This window comes from Lepidochelys kempii, chromosome 11 (assembly GCF_965140285.1).
Source record: "Lepidochelys kempii isolate rLepKem1 chromosome 11, rLepKem1.hap1, whole genome shotgun sequence".
Classification (NCBI taxonomy): domain Eukaryota; kingdom Metazoa; phylum Chordata; order Testudines; family Cheloniidae; genus Lepidochelys; species Lepidochelys kempii.
The window spans coordinates 47,915,947-47,936,534 of record NC_136390.1 but is presented as its reverse complement, the minus strand read 5'-3'; the positions used below and the strand labels follow the sequence as shown (position 1 = coordinate 47,936,534).

At 41.3% G+C, this 20,588-nt stretch overlaps 1 protein-coding gene across 4 annotated transcripts in view; it reads left to right on the top strand.

Moving 5' to 3' along the window:
- The first annotated feature begins 2,404 nt into the window (after nt 1-2,404).
- The window catches only part of NCKAP1 (NCK associated protein 1), a 112,577-nt gene continuing 94,393 nt past the window's right edge, over nt 2,405-20,588 (top strand). For 2 of the 4 annotated variants that reach the window (XM_073306094.2, XM_073306093.2), the window contains exon 1: nt 2,405-2,676. In XM_073306094.2, the coding sequence (XP_073162195.1) occupies nt 2,569-2,676 (108 nt within the window). In that variant the 5' untranslated portion in view covers nt 2,405-2,568. The remainder of the gene's footprint in view (nt 2,677-20,588) is intronic. The other 2 variants (XM_073306096.2, XM_073306095.2) reach the window with 1 other exon arrangement.

The window sequence follows — 20,588 nt, the reverse complement described above, 5'->3', positions numbered from 1 at the left end:
GGTGTGTGCTGTGTGAAGAAGTACTTCCTTTTGTTTGTTTTAAACCTGCTGCCTATTAATTTTATTGGGTGACCCCTAGTTCTTGTGTTATGTGAAGAAGCTTATTCACTTTCTCCATACCAGTTAAGATTTTATAGACCTCTATCATATCCCATCTTAGTCCTCTCTTTTCCAAGCTGAAAAGTCCAAGTTTTTTTAATCTCTCCTCATATGGAAGCTGTTCCATATCCCTAATCATTTTAGTTGCCCTTCTCTGTACCTTTTCCAACTCCAATATATCTTTTTTGAGATAGGGTGACCTGAACTGCATGCAGTATTCAAGATGTTAGCATACCATGGATTTATATAGTAAAACTGGATGAGCTTGGTTTGCCACACTGATCAGCAAAGCCAATGCTGACGAACTATATGAAACACCAGTCCTCCGGACTGCACTGACATGCAGAAAGCCATATAAGCCAGTCATTGTCAAAGCCAATTTTAGAAGTACTTAACAAGGCTGTTAAAAATGCTGGAGACACAAGACAGTTTATTCAAACAAACATGGCTGTCACATTATACTTTCTCTTTAAGCAAGAGATACCACACGCTACAAGCTGGAGGCCAATGTGAAGTGCATTGTCATTTGCAACAGTGAAAGACTTAGCAGTTGAAAAAGTGAAGAACTCTCTCACCGCATTCGGAAAATGTGCACACATAGCTGATGAATGAACGATGCAAATGGGTGTCTAGTATTAAGTCACTGCATACGTTATCTTGATGTCAGTCGTAGGCCAGTAGATTAATTTCTAGATGTTCAGTTTATAAAAGACACATTGGCTGCATCTCTGACAACCCACATCTTAGAGGAGTTTAATGCTTGTAAATTGAACCTGAAAGAGATGGCTGCTTGTGCATTTGAAGGAGCAAACTTCTCTGGAAGACATAGTGGAGTACACGCTTTGCTCAGAGAAAAGTGTAACTCTGATCTCTTCTATACACACTGCAAGGCCATCTATGCCAACTAGCACTAGTACGAGCTGCAGAATCTTCAAAAGGCATTTAAAAAGCTATAAATGTATTGTCTTCATTATACTCTCTTTTCAGCAAGAGTCTAAAAGGACTGAACTTCTTGTAAAATATAGAAGATACACTGGGACTGAAGTTCAAATTAGTCCAACCTGGGAAAACCCTATGGCTTTCTCATGAGTGATCCTTGGCTGTTGTCTTAAAATTACTGCAACCATTATTATTGGCTTTAGAAAGTATCTACTGAGATTGGATGGATCTAAGTAGTGAGGCTGTTGGACTACTTTTGTTACTAAGTTCAGAGAAGACAATCACCATTTTCTCTTGTAAATCTACTGTTGAAACCACTTGGGTCACTAAACAATGCTATCCAGGCATCAGCTACAACAGTAGTAGATCTCTGTCCAGCAATGGAAGCTACACTTGTATCAATCAGAGAGATATCCACTGAAAACATACTGAAAGAAGCAAAGACTTCAGTTCAGAAGTTGATTAATTAAGGCAGTGGTTCTCAAACTAGGGCAGCTGCTTGTTCAGGGAGAGCTCCTGGTGGGCCGGGCTGGTTTGTTTACGTGCCACATTCGCAGGTTCGGCGGATCGCAGCTCCCACTGGCCGCGGTTCACCGCTCCAGGTCAATGGGGGCTGCAGGAAGGGTGGCCAGCACATCCCTTGGCCCGTGCCGCTTCCCGCAGCCCCCATTGAGAATTGAGAAATTCATTAACAGCAAAATTACAACAAGAGACCAAGAAGGGTGTAGATATAGTGCTTTTTAGTAGGCTCCTGTAGCCAATTTTAATTTGTGTGATGATTTAAAAACATGAGTTAAAGCTAATACAATGGTTGTGAAACATTTTTCAGTTTTTACTATGGTGTTATACAGCCCACCTTCACCCTAGTGGTCTCACCCCTCATTGGTCCTCCCTCCTCCTCCCAGTATTTTTGAATCCCCCCCCCCCCGCCCCATTTCAATCTCTGGGGGCAACACTGGCGTGGAGGGAACCTTTAGCAATTTATTTTATCTGCACTTGAGAGTATTCTTTTTGCCCTAAGGCAACCATTGCTGGTACCCTAATGACAGCCACCTCCATCTGCAATTTAAACCTGTCAATAAAACCTGTGCAGCTGGGTGCCATGTACAGCCCATGTCTTTTACAATCATTCCCCATGGGGGCCCACAAAAAGTTTAATCCGGCCCTGGAGGCGATTCAATAGACGCCCTGAAGCGGCGTGTCACCGCCTGGCCCCTGATCCCGAGCCCGTGGAGCGCTGGGCCGGACCGGGACGGCGGGGCCGGACTCCGGCCAAGCGAGACCAGCCCATCCCGCCCTGCCCAGGCGGCCGCGTCTCCCAGCGGCGGCCACAGGGGGCGGCAGAGAGAGGCGCGTCATGTGATGCGGGGGCAGAGCCCGGCCTGGCTGTGGGCAGCGGGCAGAACCGCCGCCGCCACCACGCCTAGCGGAGCCCGCGAGCGAGGCCGGGCGGAGGAGCGGCGCGGGGGCCGGCGGGCGATGGAGGCGCTGTGAGCGGGGCCGGGAGCGCGGGGCGGCGGCGGCAGCATCATGTCGCGCTCGGTGCTGCAGCCCAGTCAGCAGAAGCTGGCGGAGAAGCTGACCATCCTCAACGACCGGGGCATCGGCATGCTCACCCGGCTCTACAACATCAAGAAGGTGCGGGGGCCCCGCGGCGGGGGTGGGAGCCGGGCGGGACGGCGGGGGGGGGATCGCCGCCGCGGCGATCATTCCTGGGCCCTGGCGGCCTCCCTCCTGCGGCGGGACCCCGGCGGCTCCGCCGCGGCCTAGCTGCGGGGCCCTGGGCGCAGCCGCTCCCCAGTGGAGCTCTCCTGAGCGGCGAGAGCTCCGGTCCCCGCACAGGCTCGGCCCGCGGCGCTGGGCGGGGGCTGCGGGGTCGGGGCTTCCCGCGAAGGAAGCGGAGCCGCGATGGGAAAACTTCCCGTCTGGCGTCGGCCTCGGCATTGGGGTGAGATCGCCGCGGGGAGGCATCCCCGGGGCCGCCGCCTGGATGGAGGCCGATCGGGCAGAACTGTGGGGTTCTGGAGTCCAGGGGTGGGTGTTTCTCTCCCGGGAGGTGCAAAGGGGGGAAAGGCTTGCGAGACCACCCACAATCCCCAGGGAAGCGGGCAGCGAGCCGCCGGCTCCATGAAATGAAATGACTGTCTCCCGTCTGACCACGGCACTTCTTGGGAGGAGCCCAACAGGGTGTAAAGCAGGCATTTCCTATCAGGGTTTTTCTGTTTGTGAGTCACGACACCAGGGAGAGTATGGGTCAGCTTCCCAGCCCAACCTGCCAAAGGTTCCTTGCTACTTAAGAGAAAAGGTCTCATTAAAAGTAATATACTTTAATCTCAACAAGTTTGAGGCAGATCAGGTGGTTGCTTAGAAAGATTGCTGCTGGTTTCAGTGGTAACAGATGTTCTCCTTGGTGCTAAAAGACTAGTAACAGCTAGTCTCCACTTTGGCTTTACTTTTATTAGAAAAATAAAGGAAGGAAGATTGTGTTTTTTATAAAGGAAAATGGTTCAGAGGTGCATGAAGTTAACATACGTTATGATTATTTATGTAGAGAAAAATGTCCACTCCCTTTTCGGAAAGGTTTCTCAAGTTTAGTTTACCTTGTTTTGAAGCAAGATTTTTTGTTTATAGACTGTTTAGTGACCATTTTTAGTCAGCTATTAGATACCTTGAGTTCTTGTTGACTTATTCTAAACTTTTTGTTATCTTAATTTCTTCAACAATGACATACTGACACTAGGTAGAACTTCAGGTTTGAATGAATCCAATTGAAAGGGTGAATTTTGGTTAATTAAGATTTTACTATGACTTCTGTTTATTCTGCTTTATCTAATTAGTGTATTCTAGAAGGCATAGTTTGATTGCATTTCATTTGATGTAGTTTTTATGTTCTGAGGATGTGCAGATGTGTGCAGGATTGAGGCCTTAAATTCCCCAAGCTATTCTTTGAGTTTGTAATTCTGCACACTCCGATTTTGCACTCATTGTTTTAAAAATACTTCTGATTTGATACATGAAAAAAGAACCACAGATCACCCTGAAGGATGTAACCGGTATTGAGTGACTGAACTGAGTGATTCCTGGTTAAACTATGAGCTGCAACACACTTCTTGTCAGATAGCTTCTACATTATAGGAAGCATTTTTACTTCAGAAGTTATATTGAGTACATTAAAACTTAACAGTGGGCCACAGTGGCTTTCTAATAGTTTTGTAATGTGAGAATTTAAGGGCATGTCTAAATGCAGACATATCAATTTTGCTGAAGCTGTTTTTTTGTTTTTGTTTTTTTAATTGATTTAGTTAAACTGGTGCAAAAAGGCTGTGTTGGACATGCTTATTTAGGATTTATTTACCTTGTCAATTTAGGAGTAGGTTTACACTGTGTTAACTAAGTCAGTCTAAACAGGTGCAAATTTCTTGTGCAGACAAGGCCTAAACATATATATTAGGTGCTCTTAGCTTGCAGTTTTGTGTATTGGGAAAAACCCAATATGTGACCCATATGACCGGATATGTTCTCTGTTGTTTCAGTTTAATAGCAGTATAAATATAACAATAGAAAGTTATTGTAAAATAGCGAAACCTTGTGTTCAGGGAAAATAACTTCAAGATACTTATTAAATCTATCTTATATACTCCTCTGTGAAGTCTAAGAGCTTACAGGTATAGGTATACTGACAAAAAAAACCCCTCCTAGTGTAGACACAATTATACTGGCAGTAATTTTTTGACAGTATATCTTATGCTGGTTTGGGAGTGAAATACATTAGACAGGCAAAAGCACTCTTTGCTACTATAACTGTCTGCGTTAAGTCAAGGCTTTTGCCCATATACATATGTTGTCTTAAAAAAAAAAAATTAACCTGAAACTGACACATCTGTGCAGACAAAAGTGTTAAGGGTAGATCTGGCTTTAGTCACCAAAAGTGACTCACTGTAACTGGGTCTGCTTGGCTCTTTTGGGGTTATGGTATTCGCCCTTCAAGGCTCTAAAGTTGTATCTGCTCCAGATGGCATGATGGTAGAAGTGCTTAACTGTCCATTGTGTCCAAAATTCCAAGGGTTGCTGCACCTTTAGGGAGGAGAGGACTCCAGTCATGCCTGCAGATAGCCCAAGTTCAAATATTAGATGGTTTAGGAGGTGTATGTAGGTAGTTCAGCTCTATGTTGCGTATTCCACTGCAAAGCTGGTAGAGTCCCAGATAGAAATCTGTGTGGGAGTTCATGTAGCTGCTTGTTTTTCTACTTACATTTTTTTTTTTAATTTATATTTTAAACAGGATTCATCATTGTGGTAACTGAATGGCAATGGCAACATGGTGTCTGAGTGAACTGTAGTGGGGAAGGGGTTCCGGCACAGAGCTGAAGAGTTGGGCTTCCGTAAGGTTGAACCTAGAGTTTCCCATGAATCTTGGGCTTGAAGTGTGCGTGCCCTGAGCTCTTTGTGACTGCAGACCTCTCCTCAAAGATGAGGCTGTGTCTGAAACCAAGCTCAAACTTGCTGAATTTTCAGACAACTCTTCAGGAGGAAAGAATCTTAGTGTTTTTAGTTTTGAAACTCCCTTTAAATATTCAAGAGGAGAATTGGGAACTCAAATAACTACAAGTTACTAATCATTATGTGGTACTGCGGTTAAAGGAAATGGTTAAGATGGTTTTTATAAGAGGAAGTGATAGTAGATCAAGTGATAAGACTGAAAATTGCTGTAATCGTTGGTTAGAGAATAAGGATGTTCAAAGGATGGTTAAGAGTTTCTTGCCTGTTTAAGTGCGTGCACTAAACAAAATATTTGCTCCAAAGTAATTTTAGAAGTTATCAGGAATGGTTAAAGACTGAGTTTGTACTTCATCTTTGCTTGTAAACATCTCAGTTTTTATGTCATTGAACTCCTTTTTTTTTTTTTTTCCCTCTGCCTAAAATTGTTGATTGCTCTTCAGTTCCTGTCTGCAGAAACTTCCTGACGTTACATTGTTTTTTGAAATAGTAGTTTGGAATTCATTGAATTTAACTTTAGCTGATATTGTCTATCTTGAATAGCACAAACTTTAATAAATGAAGGAAGTCACAGGTTCTTCAGTGTTTTTAGATGTAACCTACAGTATATGCTTTACGCAAAACTTGATTATCATTCATCTTTCATGCTAATGTTCTTATTTTTTTTTGAATACTGTGCATGAGTGAAAAGTTTAATTGATGACTTATCTTGAAATCTTAATGCTCTTAAATGAATTTGCACAGAAGCACTGGTTGTGGGATCCACTACCCTATTTTTCTTCCCCTTCTCTGCTACCAAGACGCTGTGTCTGCTACTCTACTCCCTCCAATCTTGTGGCACTGAAAGGATCTATCTTCCTCTGTTCATAGTTCTCTCCAGCAACAGAGCTAAACTAATGTGGTTCTCATTGGTTTCACTACTGCCCACAGGATTCTGATTCGCAACAGTGATTTGGGGACAAGAATGAAATGAAGTAAGGAAGAGTACCCGGTGAATGGTTCACTTCCCCCCTATGGTGAGAGCACAGGGTATGGGCAGTATGAAGAGTGGTTAGTAAAGTGGTGTATGTTGGAGTAAGATGCTGCTAGTGTGTTGCTAGTGGACCATCTGTTTTATGTCTGATCTGTACCAGGAGTGGATTTCTGCAGGGTCGCAAATGTCTGCACAGTGGTCCCAACCCTTCTCGATATTGGGACCAATCTTAGTTCTGAATTTGGATGTGCTGCCTCTACACTTTCTCTCTTCGCTTGTTCCTTCCCGTCATTTGAGCCTGGCTCTTTCCTCAGTTCCTCAAAGGATTATACTGGTGCTGCAGCTTTTCACACAGAACTTCCTTAGCTATTGTGCTTGTAGGTGAGTAACTTTTCTGTAGTACCAAACACAGTTTAGTGCTCTCCCACAACCTCTGTTCTACTGAAAAAGCACAAGTAAACTTCTCAAGCAAACACTTTTCTGCTTGTGACTTTGCCTCTGGTAAGAGCAGCAAAGATAAACTGATTAGACTGTACATTTCTCTGTCAATGCTCCTACATTTCTAGGTAGCAGTGACACGGGAACAATTCTTTTCAGTGGGGATATTTCTTTTTAGAGACTTAGGTTGTTGTTGGTTTTTTTTAAAGTGTGTGGTTGCCAGGTCATATTTGCTACAAGATTTTATGGTGAATTTAAACACTTGGAATAGCTAACTGAACCAAGACCGGAATCTATGATGGAATCCAGTGTGGTGTTAAAGTTCTTGTGGTTTTAGAATAAATGATTTTAATGAGTGTCAGAGCAACATACTATCAATAGAACAGTTTAAGATAATAAAGTTAAGGTCGCAGAATAATGCTCCAAAAATAAGGAATCAGAAATCAGTGTTTTTAATATTTTAATTGAGTTTGTTGTCATTGTGCTGTTAATATCCAATTCCAAAGTACAACTTCTATGTCTGTGCACAGGATTTGCAAAATTCTTCTTAAGATGTCAGAAGATGTTGTATTTAATTAGAAGGAAAAAATGGGCACAGCGTTAAAGGTCTTAACGTGACCTTGTAACTTTCCAAAATTAAACAGTTTTAAACAAGGCTTGGCATTTGGTATACAGAGACCTTATCCTGTTTGGTAACATGGCAAACACACCATTTAGAATCTCTTAAACCTTTTATTAAAAATACAGGAAAAGAAGAAAAAAGTTAAAGCATTTAAAATGTAAAGTATTAAACAGGGTTCTCATTTTAATGAGATACTTTGTTCCCTTTACCTTAAGAGAGTTTTCAGGAAAGAAATCCCACCTGTTTGACAACTACATGGTATTGAAGATAGTAGTAGCTGTCCTTTTTGGGGAAAAGAGAAGTTAGTTGAGATGAAATGGAGATGTGATTGCTGAAGTCTGAAATGACAGACCCACACAGAAGGGGAAAGAAAAAACAGCAAAGACATAAAATGAAATTTCTGTCCCTGGTGTTACTTTCACTTGCAGCCTCGCTGCTGGAAAAACACAGGCACAGCACATGGTCTTCACCACCACTCTGAGACCTGGCAAAGTTTTACTAACATGGTCTGGTTAAGGCATTGCCTTTAGCTTCCTTTCTGGTCACAGGCTTACATTAATTTTGCAAAATATAGTCTTGGCTGGTGTAACCAGACTCTCTATTAGATAGGAAAGAAATGAAATAAAGTAGGAAAGGAAGAGGACACATGGTGGGGTATATGTGACACAGACTCCCATTCCAGGTGGTGGTTGGGATTGAGCTGATGGAAGTAGCAATGGGGAGACGTCATCATGGTCCCTCTCTCTGGCCTCATCTGGTCAGGACATCTCTCGGGAGTAGGGCAAAAAAGGTTTGGGGTTCCAGGAGATGATGGGAATGGCAGCCATGATGGTGAACCTTTCCTCCTTCCCCTTCTTTTGTCTTTGTCAGCCAGCGTTGCTGTAGCCAATTTTTCTCCAAAGTCTTTTATTTTAAGGACTCCAAAAGGGAGTGGTAGGTGAAATAGCCCAGGGGCTCTTTACCGTTACAGACTACTGTACCCCTTTCAGGAATCTGATTTGTTTTGCGTACCCCAAGTGTCACCTCACTTAAAAACTTCTTGCTTACAAAATCAGACACAAATACGCATAAGTGTTACAACACACTATTACTGAAAAATTGTTCACTTTCTGATTACCATATTCTAAAATAAATCAACTGGAATATAAATATTGTAATTACATTTCAATGTATAGTATATAGAGCCGTATAAACAAGAAATTATATGAACTTTCAGTTTGCACTGACTTCGCTAGTGCTTTTTATGTAGCCTGATGTAAAACTAGGCAAATATCTAGATGAGTTGATGTACCTCCTGGAAGACGTCTGCATACCCTCAGGGGTATGCATACCACTGGTTGAGAACCACTGGAATAGCCCATTCCCTCCTTGTTTTGTTCACCAATTACACCTAATTTCCAAAACACCAATTTTGGTTCATTGAGTTCTGGTCCCACATTTCTCCTATGTACCAGACATGATCTTAACTCAGTCCTCGAGTTAGATCAGTAGGCCTTCTTTTTTTAAGACTAATTTAGTCTTTGTCTTCGCTTTGCCCCTTTTCCCATCAACATTTGTTATAGGTTACTGTGACACTTTATAAACTTTAACCACTTTCCCAGTTAGGCTCACAAGTGGAGTAAACTTGTAGGCGTAATTATTACAACTGATCAGTCATAGGAGTTAAAATATTGGTATTGGCTTAACTTCTGTTAAATTTCCTTGTAGGCTGGTAGGGGCCATCTTGGAAGATAAAGTTAGATATGTAGTTTAGTATACGAAACTAGCAGAACGGGATTGCATTAAAATTTATTTACCTAATAGGAGTATTGACTGTGAAAAGCATAACCAAACTAAGCCTTAGGATCACCAAAGAACAAAGTGTTTTACATATTAGTTCTGACTTAAGACTACTTTTAGCTTTCTAAATTGACAGCTTGGCTCCTGATCCCACAGTGAGCAGCATGCAGGAAAAGGGACATCCCATATAGAGCTTACTGTGAAATCAGAGCTTAAAGCCTTGTGTAGTAAATGACATCCTCCATTTTGAAATCTCAAAATCAGAGTTGTTAAAGCTTTGTTTTTTAATTATATGAGCAGATTTATTACCACTTGTCATCTTTCCAACACTTACTCATAAGTCAAGTGAGTGCTTTTTCACTTATTTAACTTTTGCCATAATTACAGGTACATATTCTTTCAGATGAGTAATATATGGCATATAAATGGTGCTGAAGGAAGAATAGTCTCTAAGAAGGAACACCATAGGGACAGTGGGTGAGGTTCTCATTTCTGCTCCAGCCCCTTTACACTTGATATAAGGCCAGAGTCCCTGAAATCCCCAGTTCTGGCTGGGGAAGGGTTTCAGTCAACACAGATACTACAGAAGACAGCTGTAATACTGCCTTCAGAAAATTCCTTCCCAACCCTTGGGCAGTGACTACCTTGCCTACAGTAAAGGGAAAAGTCTACCTAAGCTGCACAGTTTGAGATACGTGAGTAGTGTAACTCAAATGGACGTAGCTTAGATCTACTTACCACAGGGTCCACGCTACGCAACATTGACGGGAGACGCTCTCCCATTGACTTCTGTTACTCTTCTTGATCAGGTGGAGTTCAGCAGTCAACGGGAGAGTGATCGGTGGTTGATTTAGCGGGTCTAAAGACCAGTCTAAAGTCCAGTCTAAAGACCCGCTAAATCGACCACCGGTGCATTGATCATCACAGTGTCAATCCTCCATAAGTGTAGACAAACCCTCAGGCTGGGGCCAGGAGTGGCTTACCTGGGGTAGGGCCACAGCAAGCAGTGCTTCAGGATTCATTTGAGTATTCTGCATCAACTATGGGTTTTAGAAATATTGAGGAGAACTTTGAGATCCTGTTACAAAACTACAGATTGTTTGTTCATTTCCACACCCAGTTCATTATTCAGCCTGTCATGTGATACTACAAAAGTGACTAATTTAAGTCACAGTAAAGATAAGGTTATTTTAAAAGAATGTTCAGAAGATGATCAGGTGCAGCTGAAGAAGCTAGTGCGCCTTTTTTGATTTACACGTTAAATTGAAAATCATCCCAAAAGAGCTGGTCCGTGGTTGCGAACGAAAGAGAAAGTTTTAACAACCTTTTTGCTTCTCAGGCAGATCACAAGTCACTTAAATGAGGATGTTGAAATTTTGTGGCAATTTAAGCCCACTATTTTTCCTTCTCATTACCTGTCACGCTGCCCTCATACTTAATTAGTAGAATCAACCTTTTCTATTTGATCAGTTCTGATATTTACTAACATTACAACTTTTCAGAGCTAACCATATAAAATGTATTAGGTTTTTGTGTTGTGCTGTATTAGATTCAGAATTAAGTGTAAAGTGTCTGATTCTGTAGCCATTCTTGACATAAAAGTGCCATTGATGTCAGTGGTTTTGATTGGGAAACAAATGCTCTGTCTTGGTCTAGTCCTAGAAGACATTAGGTTGGACTTCAGTTCCTGCATCAGAAATGACAGGTAGTAGATTTAATTTGTATTCAGGAAATATTTTGAACAGTTGAACCTGTCTGCACTACAAATATGGCTGTCTGAGACTGTTAAAACATTAAAATTTGTCACATGGATGACACCTATCCTCGTTGCAAGGTCTTCAGTGACTTAAGGAAGACCAAAGCTTTATCTTATGTACCTGATTCAGTTACAGAATGGAGGGGTTTGGTCCATGCTAAAAATTTTAACTAGATGAAGGGGATAAAATGTGTAACAGAGTCCGTTGGCATGGTTGTATTTGTAGGTTAGGTGGAACTTTTGATTGTACACAATACAAATAACTCATGGAACTTCTGTGATACAGAATTAAGCATGTGCCATTGTAGGAGAAAGTTTGTCAAAACTCTTAAGAAGCATCAAAGCATTCAAAGCTTTACTGTGAGAAATAATTTGTCCATATCCTACAGATGACTTTTCACAGCAACTTGTTTAGTTCTTGTATGAAAGCCCTCATTCACATTGACTTTTTCAGTAAACAAGCCTGTTGATTAATAAACTGTAGACTTCCACACAGTATGGGAAATTTAACAGAATGAGTCAGCTGTGGCAGCCTTCACCAGAGATGTTAAGGCAATCACTTTTTAATCTTAATCTATTCATTTATAGTGTAAAGAGTTTCTTTATATGTTGAACTTCCAGTATAGCTTTTCAATGGAATTGCTGTTTTTTCTCTCCTTTCTCCCCCACTCCAGGGTTTTTTCAAAATTAGACATTAATAACTGATAATTAGCTTCAAATAAATGACAAACCTAGGGAAATTCAGAGGTGATGATGTAACTCTATCTCTGAATTACCTTTTTGCCTAACTATTAAATGAGTCCCTTTCAGGCCACTCATACATAAAGTGCAACTTACTGTTCCTAAAAAAGTTTTAGACTGAGCCTTTTTTGCATATTTTAAGCAAAAAAATATATGTACTGTAAGAACACTTGCCCATGATTTTCTTGTGTGGCATATGAATTTGCCATACAGCAGAATGCAATGGCTCAGGAGTTTCTACATCTCTTATTAGGGTATCTTGTAATTAGCATTGTGTAGATTAGTTGTACATTTTGGGGATTGTCAAAGAAATCTAATGCAAATTACTAAAAACATACCCTAAATTTTGGAAAGCCATATGGATGTTTTGCAATACTGTACCACCTTTGCAGAACCAGACCTTAATGTAATTTTTCTGTGTTGGATCATTTTATGTTTTCCTGTATTTTTCCATATGATCTTAGTATTTTCCTATTTCCAGCCTGCCCTTTCTCATATAAATCCATGGTACATCCACATCTTAAATACTGCGGGCAGATGTTGTTGCCCCATCTCAAAAAAGATATATGTTGGAATTGGAAAAGGTAACAAAAATTATTAGGGGTATGGAACAGCTTCTTTATGAGGATAGATTAATAAGACTGGGAATTTTCAGCTTGGAAAAGAGACGACGGGGGGGATAGGATAGGTCTGTAAAATCATGATTGGTGTGGAGAAAGTAAATAAGGAAGTGTTATTTCTTCTTCCTCATAACAAGAACTAGGGGTCACCAAATGAAATTAATAGGCAGCAAGTTTAAAACAAAAAGGAAGTATTTCTTCACACAACTCAGTCAACTTGTGGAACTCCTTGCCAGAGGATGTTATGAAGGCCAAGACTATAACAGGGTTCAAAAAAGAACTAGATAAATTCATGGAGGATAGGTCCATCAATGGCTATTAGTCAGGATGGGCATGAATGGTGTCTCTAGCCTCTGTTTGCCAGAAGCTGGGGATGATCACTTGATGATTCCCTGTTCTGTTCATTCCCTCCGGGGCACCTGGCATTGGCCACTGTTGGAAGACAGGATGCTGGGCCAGATGGACCTTTGGCCTGACCCAGTATGGCCCTTCTTATATTCTTATAAATGCTGGAGAAACTAACTCCTCTGGTCATGTCTCTCACTAATTGTTTCGATGAATTCCCAGTCTGGCTTCAACTACAGTCACAAACTGCAGTTGTCCATCTGATGAGTCTTCCTTTCTGCTCGTTGCTCATTCTTTGTCAGTGTAGCTTTTGACTCTGTGGACAGTTCTATCTTCCTAGATAGAGTCCATAGGTATTTAGTAATCTGCATGTCAGCTGTTATAGAATCTAACCACTTTTTCCAAAGGTTGTTCATTTACACCAGGACACCTCCATGAAGTTTCATAGAGCCTACTTCCCTCTTTCTTACCATATTTATTTAATCATAGCTATCATTTATCCCAATTATCCAAATTTCCAAAGCCTTAGGCTATCCTAGAATTTTGAATAATCTGGATTTACCAGTATATTTTTTATTTGAATTTGGATGTTATACTTGCTCTGTGAAGAAGGCTGCTTTCCACTTTTAATTGTTGTCCATGGGCCAGATGAATAATTATCCTCACTTCACAGCACATATCCTACTGATAATGAGCATGAACCTGAGAGGTATTGATGAACTGCAGCTCCCATTGAAGTAATTGAAACCAGTTTTATAATAGAGAAGATTGATTCCACAAAGATCAAGGGTAGAATATGTCCACTGTGTAGTAACTAACTTTCTAGAGCAAAATTTTTCTATGCTTAGTCATATGCTCTTACTCCCATTGGTTTCAGTGGGTTCAGTGATGTAACTGAGCACAGCCGTTGCCCCTTGAAGAAGTTACTGATTTATTCAGCCTCTCTCTCAAGGGTAGGGTGGAGAATTTTGCAGGGCAATTTTAAGATTATTGCTTTTTCAGCCCTTAGTTTGTTTGGCATTTGACATATGCATTTAACTGATATTTTTGTATAAAGTTGATTTACCTGGATACTTGGCCTCAACATATTTATTTAAAGGAAAACTATAAGACTGGTAGTCAAGAAATATGACCATCTGGCTGTGGTTTGGATTGTGAGCATCCTTGTGTACGGAGCAGTCAGTAGAGGAAGAATACTAAGAGCTAGATCCACTTAAGTGCTAAAGTCCAATATTTAGGTGGCACTGAGGTCCTGAAAACCACTTCTCAGCTGCTGCCTAACCGTGCACACCAAGAGTCCCTATGCACCTACATTTCCACCATTAAAGTTCCCTAGGTACCTGAGCTTTGCCATTGAGCGTGCACACAGTTGCCTTGGTCTAGGTGCTTGGGTACATAGCTCATGCCTAAACCCTAGCGGGATCCTCAAACAAGACATTCTCGGCATCTGCCTCACCTTTATGTCCTGATCTGGTACATGTGATCTGAACACTCCTAAACCCACCCAAAACAGGAGAAGGGTGTGTTGGTCAGGTCCCCCAAAACTTTTACTCCAGTGGTTAAAGCAGTCACTCCGCTTCTGTTCCCCTCTGCCTAATGTGGAGAAGGAATTTAAAGGATAGTGCCCTGACCAGTAGCCTATCTGGTATTCTGGAGCAGCAGGTCTTTCTTAAGCTCTCCCGTTAAAGCCATTCCACTGTATAAATAAATTTAATATGCATTGGAGCAGGTGGACTGGATTCTGTCACTGACTTTCCAGCTGAATGCCCTAACCACTCAGCTTTCAGAGTCATCACATTCTCTGATCCAGTGAATATTTATACAAAGTGGAACAGCTTCAACAGGAGAGATTGAAACCGGCCCCAGAATACCCAATAGCCCAGTGGGTAGAGCGTCCTGAGAGGGGTGAGACGCAAGTTCAAATATGTTCTTTCTATCAGGCCAAAGGGGGAATTGAACCTGTTTTTCTCATAATGGGTGAGTGCTCTAGTAGTTACCATGGGGATAAAAGTTACAAAGGGGATTCCATGACCATCTCCTTCTCTGGCATTTCTTACTAAAAATGTCTTTGGAGCCTAACTCCAGGAGAGAATTCATGGCTGAGAATCCCAAGACGAGACAGGTGCTTCCCTCTGACCCAGCCTTCAGCTCCTAACTCCCTTTGAGTAATGGGGCTTAGCCATACCCCTCTCCTTGGCATTTCCTATTGACTAGCTTAGGTGGCTTCCTGCTCAGCATGTTTGCTTTTGTGGATTTCTTTCTTAGGCACCTGTCTCTTCCCCTGGTATTGTATTGGGAGCTTAGGAGTCTAGCTCAGGGCTGCAGATTTCACTGGGTGACAAGGTTCCTTTAAGTTAGGTATTGCAACACTGAATGATGCAGCATCTAAATCTCTCTGTGGTTCTAGCCCTAGATGTCTATGAGCAATCTGTATAAATGTTCAGAAGTCCTGCTTTGAATGCTGTGTTTTTTAAATGTTCATTTTAAGATATGCACGGTTTTAGGTGTAACAGTCTGACACTCTGTGTTCTGTATTTTTTTTAATAGAAGGTAGTGGAGCCCTTCTGTAATTCTCTCAACAATTACTAGATTAAAGGTTAAATCAACATGTGGTTAATCTACTGGTTCTGGCACAGACTACAGATCCTAAGTGCAGAGTGATACTGTGTCAGTCCAATTGTTTACTTTCACATATTAACCATTTCTCTTGTTTTATGCCATTTTTACATACTTTTAAACATAGGGCTTAGTTCCTGTTTATCTTACACGAGTGATTTCTTTAGCAATTGAAGCTATGTTAAAGTTCTTAAACTATTTTTTTTTAATAAAGGCAGCCTCAGTGGATGGCAAGTATTCTGCTATTGCTAAAAATACAATCACGTATGTATAGTTCATTATTTTGGAGTGCAGATTATTTCATGCATTGTTGTGATTTCTTTATATAGATGAGATAACTACCTAACTGATCAAAAGATAATTTTAGTTTTTTGGGTCTCAGTGTAGCTACATTCAATAACAATATTTGCCTTTAAAATTGCATTCAGAAAGTAAAGCAAGAATGTTTTTTTGATGGTTTAATGTAGGAGTGAGAACATGCTGTGCTCCCAAGCATAACCCTTTAGTTCAGGAACATTCACAGATGTGTAGTTTCTGTTGGAGAATAGAAGTATAATGAACATGAGTGTATACTGATGTAATTGCCAACTATCTTCTGGCCAACTGAAATATGCACCTTCATTACTAATACAAAGATCCTGTTTTGGGGATATTTCCCTTCTACATCATTTGGAGCAAGGGGAATGGGCTGGACTAAGGTATCCAAAAAGAGGAGAAGGGGGTAGTAGGGAAAAAAAGTGTTTCTAACTTGTAGAAACAACATAATATTAATTTGCTATACCTTTGCTCTAATGTATCCTCGATGCATTTATCTCCTTGTTCACAATTATGCATTTTCTCAAATTGCACTGGAATATTTCAAAACTGAGTATTTTTAATTGTAAAATGTTATTTGTTAGGGTATCCCCAGAGCAGGGGTGGGCAAACTACAGCCTGGGGGCCACATCCAGCCCTTCAGATGTTTTCATCCGGCCTTCAAGCTCCTGCCAGGGAGCAGGGTCTGGGGCTTGCCCCACTCTGGAGCTCTAGCCGGGCAGTAGGGTTGGGGGTTGGCCCCACTCCGCAGTGGCTTCGCCCAGCTCCCAGAAGTAGCAGCATGTCCCCCTTCTGGCTCCTACGTTTAGGGGCTGCCAGGGGTCTCTGCACGCTGCCCATGGCCCAAGCACAGCCCCCACAGCTCCTGTTGGCCAGGAACCTCTGCCAATGGGAACTGCAGGGGCAGCGCCTGTGGACGGGGCAACGTGCAGAACAGCCTGGCCACACTTCCGCGTAGGAGCCAGAGGGGGACATGCTGCTGTTTCCAGGAGCTGCTTGAGGTAAGCACTGCCTGGAGCCTGCCCCCCTCCTGGGCCCCAACTCCCTGCCCCAGCCATGATCACTCTCCCACCCTCCAAACCCCTCAGTTCCAGCCTGGAGCACCATCCTACATCCCTAACTCCTCATCCCCAGCCCCACCCCACACCCCCAACTGGAGCCCACACCCCCCTCTGCCCCAGCCCAGAGCCCCCTCCTGCACTCTGAACTCCTCATTTCTGGCCCCACTCCAGAGCCCGCCTTCCCTCCCACACCCTGGCCCCCAAATTTGTGATCATTCGTGGCCTGCCGTACAATTTCCATACCCAGATGTGGCCCTTGGGCCAAAAAGTTTGCCCACCCCTGCCCTAAAGGCTCCAACCTAGATTGAAACTCTGTGCTAGAGACTGAACAAACATATATTAAGAATTGGGCTGTGCCCTGAGAAGCTTACATTTACAATCTAAATTAGCAAGGCGGGGAAGAGGGGGAGACAGATTCAGAGAAGGCAAATGGCCTGCTCAGGGTCATGCAGCAGATCCAGAGATGCCAAGGGTTGGCTGTCCTTAAGAGTGAGATTTAAAGCCCCAAAGAGTGAGATTCAAGGCCAAAGGGTGAGACTTTCCAGGTCATGTGTTAAATGATTGCTTAAGACATGGACTCTCATCTTTGGTCATTGGCGGCATCCAGTAGTCCAGGTTTTCAGTCCAACCAGTATTTAATAGTTTGTTTAAAATGTACGCTGTTTAATATTGCATATGAAACACTTAAATGTCCTGATTAGTATTAAATTAGGTCGGACTGTGCGATGCGCCCACCTGGGGGGGGGGCCCTGGAGGAACACTGTGGGTGTGTGGCTGGGGCTTAGGTTAGCCCCCATTGCGAGGTTGGGAGGGAGCGCCACGGAGCACCGCCCAGCTCCACTCCTGGCCCTGGAGCCCTGGCTGCCAAACCAAGGCCCCAGTCTCAGCCCCCTTACCCTTGTCCGCGTCCCCCTGCCTCCTGGAGCCGTGGCCCTGCTCCCAGCCTCGTCTCAGGAAGGGGTGTGTGGACAGAGGCAAGGAGGGCGTGAGGTAAAAAGTTTGGGGACCACTTGTCTAGGGCATGTGAAGATTCTATAAGCAGTGCAAACCAGCGGATTTTCATAAAAACAATTATTTGTTGAATGGAATAAAAACCTGGATGGTTGGAGATTCCTGGGGACCAGAGTTGTTAACCCTTGGTTTAGACGGAGTCAGTGGACAGAACAAGAGAAATATTCAAAAATAAACTGTTTTTATATAAACCTAACAAAAAAAGAAAACTTTTATCAATACAACAATATGTTTATTTTGCCTATCGCCTTGTCATAATCATCCATTTGAAAAACACTCTACAAATATTTGGTTTGTATATGATTGCTCATATCACATTTACAGCAAAACTTAAATAATCAGAATCCAAAATAAACTAATTAAATTAATTAAAATTAAATTACTATAAAAATAAAGTAATTAAATGGACATTTTTTTAAAAAAAATCATTGATTTTTATCCACCCTGGGACAAATTCAAGGCCATTGTCCCGGCAGCAGGCAAGGCTTTTTTTTCCCTCAAGTTCCTATTTCTGTCCAGGGTTGTATAGTATATGTATAGTATAGTGTGTATCTTCTAAAAATGAAATCTACATCTATCTCTGAGTTGTGACGAATATGTATTAAGGTTATAACAACCAACAAGAATTCACTTTTATGTAGAAATCCATGATTAAATCAAGTTTTCTTGACTCGTGATTTAAATCAATTTGATTTAAATCAAATCCACCCTGATTTATCCACTGTGATTTAAATTTTGAACTGTATTTTGCAGAACCTGTAAACTTTCAATCAAGTCCTGCTTGGTTTTTGGATGAACTCATATTTTTTTGACCATCAGGTAAAAAAAAATACACACACACACTTCGTAGCCTCCTGTCTCCTCTTGCGGCATATAGAACACAGGCTGGTAGTCTCCATGCTTACCGCAGTACACAAGCTGCTTTCCAAGCTCTAAGCCCCATGTCTGAGGCCCCAGATGTATTATCTCTTTCAGCACCTGAGTAAAAATATTTTTTATCTTTATATATTTACTCAAAATGAGTGAGATAGTCTTAAGAAGGTGTGTGTGAGAGTTAACATGCTAATGAGTGAGTCTCCCACCCAGTGAGTGAGACTTGACATGTGTGCAGGTCAGCAACATAAAACAGGAATAGACCATGTTTCCAATTCAGTACTCGATCCACTAGACTATGTTGCCATGTCTTAAAGACTGATGGTGTCTTGTATATGTGAGCTGCTTTGATCCTGTCTGATGATGACCTGATTGTGTGACCTGTATGGCCACACACAGTAATTTGGTTGATCTTTTCAGTAGAGTAAAATATGTTAGGTTTTGTTTTTTGCTGTAACTAAATTAACTCTTACTGTAATGGTGTAATTATTCCAGACAAAAGAGCCTCTCCCTGGATATCGTGCGCTCTCTCTCCAAATTATTGGAGTATTTTGCTTCAAAATCAATCACGTTGGATTTTATTTCACCCTCTAGAAAGTACTACTTTTTAAAAATATAGCAGTTTCCACAACTTAAGAGTTTTAACAGACATTTCCTTGCAAATGTTGCTACCCAAATATTGCAGTATTGTCTAGTGCATGTGAACCAGGAAGTGAAACTGCCTTGTTTGTTTTCCTTATCCAGACTGAGATATAGTAATAAAAAGGAATCAAGTAGCATGGAGTAAAGTAAGTTCTTTGTTCAAAACTGTCTAAGCTTTTCTTAACAAATAAGGAAACACATTTTAAAAATACTTGACTTGATGGTGTCTCTTTATTCACCAAATTAAACTCCATTTGACAATTTGTGCTTATATAGCACTTGTTCAGGCTGTCTGACATCAAACTAAAATTATCTGCTTTTGCTTTTAAAAGCACACATTAACTAGGAATGAAAATGTAGCAACTGAAATCCTATGGTTCTTTGATATAATTTTTGACGCTGTTCCAGAGTTGGTTGCGATGTTATTTGATCATGGGGAAAAATCTTCATCTTAAGTGAGAACACGAAGTGTGGCAAACTACCATCCTAGTATCGATTGCTGAGGAAACAAATGTGCTGTAATGATGGATAAAAATCAATGATTTTTTAAAAAAAACCCACTTTTTTTATAAAATGCTTTTTAAGGAAAAAACCTATCTAAAGATAGTTCTAATTAAGGTACATTATAGCTCAAAGATATCTCATCATGGAATAGGGATTATAAATTTTAATTCTGTAGTATGAGACAATATATTCATGTAATATTTAAGAAAAGTGTTGTAAATGAGTTGCGGTAGTTCATGGATTAGGGACCAATCTTATGGGTTTCCAGGGGCTTCTGTATAGATTATTTAGGTTAATATTTCTATCTACCCAATAGGACTCAGTGCTCAGTCTAGAAGATACCATCAGAGATGCTTAGTTTTGCAGTTCTCAAACTGGATTTGTCTTCAGAGATAACATGCTTGTTAACAGTAAAAATGTTTTTAAATAAATAATATATAGAGGTGAGAAATAACAGACCTCAACCCTATTGTCCCTCTGCAAATTTGTGTCCGAGTCAATCCCTTACCTCTCTAAAAGTGCAAAATTTCAAAAAATTCTCCTCCTAATAAGCCATGGCAAGTAAATCCTCCAAATATTAATGATTAGCCTGTTGAATTGGAGATAGTTTACCTCCCAATGACTTCGTAAATATCTGCTTCAATTACCTTTGGTAAATGAAATAACCAAACAATCATTCATTTTCTGATATAGCTGTAAAACTAACCTGAAAAGTTTTCTAAATAAATCACTTCAAAAATGTATAGTATGTACCTTC